The sequence below is a fragment of the Oncorhynchus clarkii genome, chromosome 30 (assembly GCF_045791955.1).
Source record: "Oncorhynchus clarkii lewisi isolate Uvic-CL-2024 chromosome 30, UVic_Ocla_1.0, whole genome shotgun sequence".
Taxonomy (NCBI): domain Eukaryota; kingdom Metazoa; phylum Chordata; class Actinopteri; order Salmoniformes; family Salmonidae; genus Oncorhynchus; species Oncorhynchus clarkii.
Window position 1 is genome coordinate 36,871,157 of NC_092176.1, and position 11,327 is coordinate 36,882,483.

The window sequence follows — 11,327 nt, forward strand, 5'->3', positions numbered from 1 at the left end:
CATGCCTCTGATTGAGAACCATACTAGGCCGAAACGGAAACCAAACATAGAAAAACAAACATAGACTGCCCACCCCAACTCACGCCCTGACCATACTAAATAAAGACAAAACAAAGGAAATAAAGATCAGAACGTGACAAAATGGTTTGAAGAGATCGGTGTGGAAGAACTCGACTGGCCTGCATAGAGTTTTGAACTCAACCTTATCGAACACCTTTGGGATTAATTGGAATGCTGACTGTGAGCCAGGTCTAATCCCCCAACATCAGTCCTGACCTCACTAATGCTCTTGTGGCTGAATGGAAGCAAGTCCCCACAGCAATGTTCCAACATCTAGTGGAAAGCATTCCCAGAACAGTGGAGGCTGATATAGCAGCAAAGTGGGGACCAACTCCATATTAATGCCCATGATTTTGGAATTAGATTTTTGACGAGCAGGTGTCCACATACTGTACTTCTGGTTCATGTAGTACATGTTTCAAGCAGACCACTATAGTCCCTGTGCTCAAGAATGCCAAGGTAACCTGTCTAAATGACTATTGCCCCGTGGCATTGTAGCCATGAAATGCTTTGAAAAGCTGGTCATGGCTCACATCAACTGCATCATCCCAGACACCCTGGCCCACTCTATTTCACATACCGCACCTACAGATACACAGATGACGCTATCTATATTGCAACATTGCCCTTTCCCACCTGGACAAGAGGAACAAGTAGGTGAGAATGCTGTTCATTGACTAGAGCTCAACGTTCAACACCATAGTGCCCTCCAGGTTCATCACTAAGCACAGGACCCTGGGACTGACCACCTGACTATTGCCACTGGATCCTGGACTTCCTGACGGGCCGCCCACAGGTGGTGAGGGTAGGCAACAACACATCCGCCATGCTGACCCTCAACACGGGGGCCGCTCAGGGGTGCGTGCTCAATCTCCTCCTGCACTCCCTGTTCCCCCACGACTGTGTGACCATGCACGATTCCCACACTATCATTAAGTTTGCTGATGACATGACGGTGGTAGGTCTGATCACCGACAATGATGAGACAGCCTATGTAGAGGAGGTCATAGACCTGGCAGTGTGGTGTCAGTACAACAACCTCTCCCTCATTGTGATCAAGACAAAGGAGCTGATCGTGGACTACAGGTAACGGAGGGCTGAGCACGCCCCCATCCACATCAACGGGGCTGTAGTGGAGCAGATCATGGACTACAGGTAACAGAGGGCTGAGCACGCCCTCATCCACATCGACGGGGCTGTAGTGGAGCAGATCAAGAGCTTCAAGTTCCTCTGTGTCCACATCAATAACAAACTAACATCACTAAGGAATTCAAATGGTCCACATACACCACAGTCATGAAGAAGGCATGACAACACCTCTTGCCCCTCAGGAGGCTGAAAAACGATTTGTCATGGGCTGTCAGATCCACAAATAAGTTCTACAACTGCACCATTGAGAACATCTTGACAGGCTGCATCACCGCCTGGTATCTGTCAAAGACCCCAGCCACACAAACCATAGACTGTTCACTCTGTTACCACACGGCGAGCGGTACTGGAGCGTCATGTCTGGGACCAAAAGGCTCCTGAACAGCTTCCACCCCCAAGCCATATGACTGCTGAAAAGTGAATCAAATGGGTACCTGGACTACCTACATTGTCCCTTTTTTGTACTAACTCTATACACACTCACACATACTGACACTCCAACACGCACACACACACATACTGACACTCCAACACGCACACACACACACACATACTGACACTCCAACACGCACACGCACACATACTGACACTCCAACACGCACACACACACATACAAACACATGATTATTGACACCACACACACACACACACATACAAACACATGATGATTGACACCACACACACACACACATGATTATTGACACCACACACACACACACACACACACACACACACACACACATACAAACACATGATCATTGACACCACACACACACACGCACACATACAAACACATGATGATTGACACCACACACACATACACACACACACACACACACACACACACACACACACACACACACACACACACACACACACACACACATACAAACACATGATTATTGACACCACACACACACACACATACAAACACATGATGATTGACACCACACACACACACACACACACATACAAACACATGATTATTGACACCACACACACACACACACACACACACACACACACACATACATACAAACACATGATGATTGACACCACACACACACACACACACACATACAAACACATGATTATTGACACCACACACACACATACAAACACATGATTATTGACACACACACACACACACACTTTTACACTCTCTAAATACGCTGCTGCAACTCTGTTAATTATTTATCCTGATTGCCTAGTCACTTTTACCCCTACCTACATGTATATATTACCTCAACTACCTCATACTCCTGCACATTGACTCGGTACCGGTACTCCTTGTATATAGACTCGTTATTGTTATCTATTTTCAACATTTATTTGCACATTGTCTTTCACTGTAAAGTATACACCTGTCGTATTCGGCACATGTGACAAATCCACTTTTTAATTGCATTGTGTTATGTGAGTGTAGCTAACAGTAATGTCTATGGGGTCGTAGTGCTGTATGTAAGTATGTAAGTATGGCGATGGAGGGAGTGTCCAGGTTAGGTTTGGGCGGTATACCGTATACACACTGCTTTCAGAAAGTATTCAGACCCTTTGACAAATCCATTTTTTAATTGCATTGTGTTATGTGAGTGTAGCTAACAGTAATGTCTATGGGGTCGTAGTGCTGTATGTAAGTATGTAAGTATGGCGATGGAGGGAGTGTCCAGGCTAGGTTTGGGCGGTATACCGTATACACACTGCTTTCGGAAAGTATTCAGACCCTTTGACAAATTCAGTTGATTGGACATGATTTGGAAAGGCACACTGTCTACATAAGGTCCCACTGTTGACAGTGCATGTCAGAGCAAAAACCAAGCCATGACGTTGAAAGAACTGTCCGTAGAGCTCTGAGACAGGATTGTGTCGAGGCACAGATCTGGGTAAGGGTACCAAAACATTTCTGCAGCATTGAAGGTCCCCAAGAACACAGTGGCCTCCATCATTCTTAAATGGAGGAAGTTTAGAACCACCAAATCTCTTCCAAGAGCTGGCCGCCCAGCCAAACTGAGCAATCGGGAGAGAAGGACCTTGGTTAGGGAGGTGACCAAGAACCTGATGGTCACTCTGACAGAGCTCTAGAGTTCCTCTGTGGAGATGGAGAACCTTCCAGAGGGACAACCATCTCTGCAGAACTCCACCAATCAGGCCTTTATGGTAGTGGCCAGATGGAAGCCACTCTTCAGTAAAATGCACATTTGCCAAAAGACACCTAAAGACTCTCAGACCATGAGAAACAAGATTCTCAGATCAAAAGACACCTAAAGACTCTCAGACCATGAGAAACAAGATTCTCAGATCTGATGAAACCAAGATTGAACTCTTTGGCCTGAATGCCAAGCATCACGTCTGGAGGAAACCTGACACCATCCCTATGATGAACTGGGAGAACTGGGAGACTAGTCAGGATCGAGGCAAAGATGAACGGAGAAAAGTACAGAATGATTCTTGATGAAATCCTGCTCCTGAGCAGGAGACAAGGCAGGAGACTCTGAATGTCCTTGAGTGGCCCAGACAGAGCCTGGCTTGAACCTATGGAGAGACCTGAAAATAGCTGTGCAGCGATGCTCCCCATCCAACCTGAAGAATGGGAGAAACTCCCCAAATACAGTTGTGCCAAGCTTGTAGCGTTATACCCAAGAAGACTCAAGGCTGTAATTGCTGCCAAAGTTGCTTCAACAAAGTACTGAGTAAAAGGCCTGAATATTTATGTAAATGTGATATTTCAGTGTTTTATGTTTAATAAATCAGCAAACATTTCTAAAAAACAGTTTTTACTTTGTCATTATAGATTGTAGATTGATGAGGAAAAAAACAATTAAATCAATTTTAGAATAAGGCTGTAACCTCACAAAATGTGTAAAAAGTGAAGGGATCTGAATACTACCCAAAGGCACCGTATAACGGGATATTTGGAACTAACCAGGAGGGTTTTTCAATGCTTTCTATATCGTTGAAACAATTTTTTTTTTTTAATTTTTAAAATATAAATTTGAATATTTCTAGCTACTTTTTATGTAAATACCTGCAGTCAACTTGTGCAATATGTTAGGAGATAAAGAAGATCTCGTTCATCATTTCACCTGTTTGTCATTGGGCAGATCCAGTTACGCTGAGTCGCGTGGCACCAGTCTATGGCCCGTGACGTGAACGGACAAAAACGGTGAGGGAGGAGCGGCCTTCTCAAATCGAACAGTAATATGTACCGCTTGTCCATGTTGTCAATAAAGCAGCATTGTACATCATCCAGAAACATCCTCTCTTTTCCAGAAAATATATGTTTGAATTTTCAAACTAGTTTTCAATTGAGAAGGCAGATAAAGTATATTTTTTTTTAAAATCAAAACAATCACTTTTGCATGTGAAGTTGCGCTATCCAGGCTAGGTTTAGGCAGTGAAGAAGAGCTCCTACTCATTTCTCCACGTGTTCCTACATTACCTTTTTGAGTCGACTTCCCCGTTAGCTTTGAACAGGGCACCTGGTTCAAGCCCGGGAGGCAGCTCGGTTCCTAAACAAATGCAATCAATTTTCACCCAGTGCGAAACACACCTAACCAGGCGCCCGGCCGAGATTAATCGAATTTCCTCATTATGAAGCTTACCGGTAGTCCCCAGTCACGCTGTGTTTGTTTACAAGCATTTTTTAGTTACTTGTATAACTTTATGAGCTGGGATGTCTGTCCTACAAATAGTTTAGGTCAGAGACTGTATAAAATGTTTACAATGTGCTCGTTAGCGTTTAGTTAGCATCCTCTATGGGATTTTACATGTACTTGTTATTAATGCTAACCTTCAGATTACAGCGGTTCAGTGGGGTTGAAAATACTGCCCCTTGTGTTCAGTGCTGTTCATGCCGAATATCTCGAGAGGGCACAAGGTCGGTATGAAGCTATGACAATCTGGATACCGCCCAAACCTAATCCAGACACTGTGGAGTCCCCTGGCATTCGCTAGATCAGTGGGATGAGGAGGTCTTTGCTTGTATAAACTCTGTTAAATATTCACACATGAATGTCTGAGAGGGGCAAGGGGGGAAACACACACACAAAAGCCTGGACACATGCGTACACACACATGTCATACAGTACACACACACATACACAGACACCCTGAGAGGGTTCTGTGTCAAACCAGCCAAAAGGGAACCTCTCCCCTGACTCCAAAACATGTCTTCCTTCACTTCTAAATACTTGGACACATTTTAAGAAAAGTCTGTCTAAGTCATTGGCATCAAACACAGTTTCATATATAGTATCTATTCTGTATGCACCAGAAGTGACATCACTACTTGTATCATCAGCTGGTGTTTTCAACACAAATGGTAACTCAGAAAAAAACTAGGTCAAATCATGATGTCAGTGATCTTGAAGTCGGAAAGTCAGACTTCTAGAAAGATGCCCAAGTTTACGACTTGCAATTCTGAGTTGGATGCCCGTTCAAAAAGCTATTTCCCAGGTGGAGTTAACTTTTTTTCAAAGTTCCCAGTTGTTTTGAACGCGGCAATACAATAACAAGAATCCCAAAGTGCTCCCTTCCTCTCTGCTCTAGGATGACATTGAGGTGCTATTGTATGCACTTCTGACCAGTGCTTGACGTTCGGAACTAATTTTGGGTAAAGGCGGTACTGTTTATATCAAGATCTAGGAACGCCACCTCTATAAGAGGTCCAGGAGCTCAAGCAGTAGAAAAATGTAGGTTGGTACTCAGCTCCGGCTGAACTTCCTGCCCAAGTGACTACACTTGTGACTACACTTGTGACTACACTTGTGACTACACTTGTGACTACACTTGTGACTACACTTGTTCATGTAAATACAAAGTGTCTGAACAATGTTCAGTGATACTAATAGTGAGGCTAAATGTTAACAAGCTAAGCTAACAGCACCAGTGAATGAGATCTAACTATTCGTTTTACTTTTCTGGGAGGTTGGTGGCACCTTAATTGAGGAGGATGAGCTTGTGGTAATGGCTGGAGCGGAATAGGTGGAATGGAAATACATCAAACACATGGAAGTCATTCCATTTTCTCTGTTCCACCCATTACTCTGAGCCGTCCTGCCCTCAGCATCCTCCACTGTCATCTTGCGTAGTATCCTGGGGTAAGATACTATTTTCTGAGCACCAGTACAAGCTTTAGCTTGGGCTCCAGAGGGGGCCTCACCTGCAGTAGTTGTGGCTGCCAAGACCACCCTCTCCGTTGGGGTACTTGAGGGTGTTGTAGGGGTGCTGGAAGGTTTCGTTCCAGAAGAGGCAGGGCTTACCACCCAGGAGGCTTGTCTGGTTCTGGCAGCCTCTGTAGTCCTCTCCATTGGCTGTGTAACATTCTGGAGAGGGGGATAGGGGAGAGGGGAAGAGGGAGAGGGAGAGGGAGAGAGGGAGATAATTTATTAAACAAGTGTTCACTGTGTTTGGCATTGAGAGAAAAATATACATTCTGACCAACACTTGGGTGATTGGTTTCATCCAAGATACTATGTCTAGGTGGCTAACAGGGGATAATATAGGATGACAGAGAGGAGATGGAGATGCTGACAGAGGATGACAGAGTGGAGAAGGAGGGGCTGACAGAGGATGACAGAGTGGAGATGGAGGGGCTGACAGAGTGGAGATGGAGGGGATGACAGAGGATGACAGAGTGGAGATGGAGGGGCTGACAGAGGATGACAGAATGGAGATGGAGGGGCTGACAGAGGATGACAGAGTGGAGATAGAGGGGCTGACAGAGGATGACAGAGTGGAGATGGAGGGGCTGACAGAGGATGACATAGTGGAGATGGAGGGGCTGACAGAGGATGACAGAGTGGAGAAGGAGGGGCTGACGGAGGATGACAGAGTGGACATGAAGGAGGGGCTGACAGAGGATGACAGAGTGGAGATGGAGGGGCTGACAGATGACAGAGTGGACATGAAGGAGGGGCTGACAGAGGATGACAGAGTGGAGATGGAGGGGCTGACAGATGACAGAGTGGACATGAAGGAGGGGCTGACAGAGGATGACAGAGTGGAGATGGAGGGGCTGACAGATGACAGAGTAGAGATGGAGGATTCAGCTTACACTATGTTTGAAATATCAATTTAGTTTGTAATTATAATTGAACACATGTTTTATTCCAAACTACAGTACATTATATGTCTGAGGATATGTTTATGATGACACAAGTATGCAATTGCATAAATTATACAGATAGTCTACAATGATATAAAAACAAAGAATCAAGATAAATGAATTGTATAATTTATATACACTGCTCAAAAACATAAAGGGAACACTTAAACAACACAATGTAACTCCAAGTCAATCACACTTCTGTGAAATCAAACTGTCCACTTAGGAAGCAACACTGATTGACAATAAATGTCACATGCTGTTGTGCAAATGGAATAGACAACAGGTGGAAAGTATAGGTATTTAGCAAGACACCCCCAATAAAGGAGTGGTTCTGCAGGTGGCAACCACAGACCACTTCTCAGTTCCTGTGCTTCCTGGCTGTTGTTCTGGTCACTTTTGAATGCTGGCGGTGCTTTCACTCTAGTGGTAGCATGAGACGGAGTCTACAACCCACACAAGTGGCTCAGGTAGAGCAGCTCATCCAGGATGGCACATCAATGCGAGCTGTGGCAAGAAGGTTTGCTGTGTCTGTCAGCGTAGTGTCCAGAGCATGGAGGCGCTACCAGGAGACAGGCCAGTACATCAGGAGACGTGGAGGAGGCCGTAGGAGGGCAACAACTCAGCAGCAGGACCGCTACCTCCGCCTTTGTGCAAGGAGGAGCACTGCCAGAGCCCTGCAAAATGACCTCCAGCAGGCCACAAATGTGCATGTGTCTGCTCAAACGGTCAGGAACAGACTGAATGAGGGTGATATGAGGGCCCAACGTCCACAGGTGGGGGTTGTGCTTACAGCCCAACACCGTGCAGGACGTTTGGCATTTGCCAGAGAACACCAAGATTGGCAAATTCACCACTGGCGCCCTGAGCTCTACACAGATGAAAGCAGGTTCACACTGAGCACATGTGACAGACATGACAGTCTGGAGACGCCGTGGAGAACGTTTTGCTGCCTGCAATATCCTCCAGCATGGCCGGTTTGGCGGTGGGTCAGTCATGGTGTGGGGTGGCATTTCTTTGGGGGGCAGCACAGCCCTCCATGTGCTCGCCAGAGGTAGCCTGACTGCCATTAGGTGCCAAGATGAGATCCTCAGACCCCTTGTGAGACCATATGCTGGTGCGGTTGGCCCGGGTTCCCTCCTAATGCAAGACAATGCTAGACCTCATGTGGTTGGAGTGTGTCAGCAGTTCCTGCAAGAGGAAGGCATTGATGCTATGGACTGGCCCGCCCGTTCCCCAGACCTGAATCCAATTGAGCACATCTGGGACATCATGTCTCGCTCCATCCACCAACGCCATGTTGCACCACAGACTGTCCAGGAGTTGGCGGATGCTTTAGTCCAGGTCTGGGAGGAGATCCCTCAGGAGACCATCCGCCACCTCAATAGGAGCATGCCCAGGCGTTGTAGGGAGGTCATACAGGCACGTGGTATTTAAAGTATTTAATAATAATATTTCATTCATTCAGATCTAGGATGTGTTATTTTAGTGTTCCCTTTATTTTTTTGAGCAGTGTATATATTATAGGTAATGCTGAGCTTTTGAATGAACCTTCTGCTGCAAAGGTTTAACAGTAGGCTAGCATCAGGTTCATAGACATTAAAACCAGGTTGACTCTCTTAAGAAGGGTGAAAACTACTATATCGACCATGATCCTTTGGTAGTTAATGTCACCTTCAACATGATCCTTTGGTAGTTATGGCCACCTTCAACACGTTCCTTTGGTAGTTAATGTCACCTTCAACATGATCCTTTGGTAGTTAATGTCATCTTCAACATGATGCTTTGGTAGTTAATGTCATCTTCAACATGATCCTTTGGTAGTTAATGTCACCTTCAACATGTTCCTTTGGTAGTTAATGTCATCTTCAACATGATCCTTTGGTAGTTAATGTCACCTTCAACATGATCCTTTGGTAGTTACGGCCATCTTCAACATGATCCTTTGGTAGTTAATTTCACCTTCAACATGATCCTTTGGTAGTTACGGCCATCTTCAACATGATCCTTTGGTAGTTACGGCCATCTTCAACATGATCCTTTGGTAGTTAATTTCACCTTCAACATGATCCTTTGGTAGTTAATGTCACCTTCAACATGATCCTTTGGTAGTTACGGCCATCTTCAACATGATCCTTTGGTAGTTAATGTCACCTTCAACATGATCCTTTGGTAGTTAATGTCACCTTCAACATGATCCTTTGGTAGTTAATTTCACCTTCAAAATGATCCTTTGGTAGTTAATTTCACCTTCAACATGATCCTTTTGGTAGTTAATGTCACCTTCAACATGATCCTTTGGTAGTTAATGTCATCTTCAACATGATCCTTTGGTAGTTAATGTCACCTTCAACATGATCCTTTGGTAGTTAATGTCACCTTCAACATGATCCTTTGGTAGTTAATTTCACCTTCAACATGATCCTTTGGTAGTTAATGTCACCTTCAACATGTTCCTTTGGTAGTTAATGTCACCTTCAACATGATCTTTTGGTAGTTAATGTCACCTTCAACATGATCCTTTGGTAGTTAATGTCAACTTCAACATGATCCTTTGGTAGTTAATGTCACCTTCAACATGATCCTTTGGTAGTTAATGTCACCTTCAACATGATCCTTTGGTAGTTAATGTCACCTTCAACATGATCCTTTGGTAGTTAATGTCATCTTCGACATGATGCTTTGGTAGTTAATGTCACCTTCAACATGATCCTTTGGTAGTTAATGTCATCTTCAACATGATGCTTTGGTAGTTAATGTCATCTTCAACATGATCCTTTGGTAGTTAATTTCACCTTCAACATGATCCTTTGGTAGTTAATTTCACCTTCAACATGATCCTTTGGTAGTTAATGTCACCTTCAACATGATCCTTTGGTAGTTAATTTCACCTTCAACATGATCCTTTGGTAGTTAATGTCACCTTCAACATGTTCCTTTGGTAGTTAATGTCACCGTCAACATGTTCCTTTGGTAGTTAATGTCACCTTCAACATGTTCCTTTGGTAGTTAATGTCACCTTCAACATGATGCTTTGGTAGTTAATGTCACCTTCAACATGTTCCTTTGGTAGTTAATGTCAGCTTCAACATGATCCTTTGGTAGTTAATGTCACCTTCAACATGTTCCTTTGGTAGTTAATGTCACCTTCAACATGATGCTTTGGTAGTTAATGTCACCTTCAACATGATCCTTACCAATTTGTTTGATGCCATTCAGCCCAGGGAGCCATGGTTTCTGGTCTAGAAGCTCGGTGTCGACTGCTCCTACAGTTTTGTTTCAGTACTGCAGTTTAACTGACGTCCGTCTCAGAAAGACATATTCCATACACGGCCACATAGAGAAATCAAATTAGAAAATTGCTAAGAAGACAATTCAGTCATCACCTTTGTGCACAAAAAAAATCCATTGAATTATTCAAATAATTGTCACTGAGGGAGATTTTCTTTCATCACTCACAGCCAAAGATATTAAAATGTTATATTCATCCATTGTCCTCCATGTTTTGTTGTGATATTGGTCCGTATAAACTGGACTCAACCCGGATATAGATGTTCCATGAATCGGCGTATGTGAACGTGAGTAGATTACACAGTCTCTAGTTCTTATTATACCTCAGTGATTCAGCCCCATTCAGCAATATGGCGCATTTAAAATTAAAATACTTCAGGCTTCATGCGCCATCGAGAATTTTTGTGGATGACGTCAGCACTATCGCGATCTACTGGTTCTAATGTCTATGACATGAACGCCTGTTTCAAATAAACGCTGGGTCTAAATGAACTGTTTACAAGGTTACCATAAATTACCATTAATTGTTTACGAGGTTTAATGCTTCATTTGTTACATTAAATAACTCAGTAATGACTCGAAAAAAATGATGGCCAGTAAGACACTGCTAGCAATTGGCTGCTAACAGCTGAGAACTGCTAGCTAACTGGCAGGCACAAAAACAGTCAACAATTAAGACACCCCTAGTGGCGAAAGTAAGAACTGACGAAAATGCACAGTC

At 44.1% G+C, this 11,327-nt stretch overlaps 1 protein-coding gene across 2 annotated transcripts in view; it reads right to left on the reverse strand.

Moving 5' to 3' along the window:
* Positions 1–11,327, reverse strand: part of LOC139389458 (kremen protein 1-like) — a 110,174-nt gene that overhangs the window by 67,257 nt on the left and 31,590 nt on the right. For both annotated transcript variants that reach the window (XM_071136228.1, XM_071136229.1), the window contains exon 2: positions 6,371–6,533. In XM_071136228.1, coding sequence (XP_070992329.1) covers positions 6,371–6,533 — 163 coding nt within the window. The remainder of the gene's footprint in view (positions 1–6,370; positions 6,534–11,327) is intronic.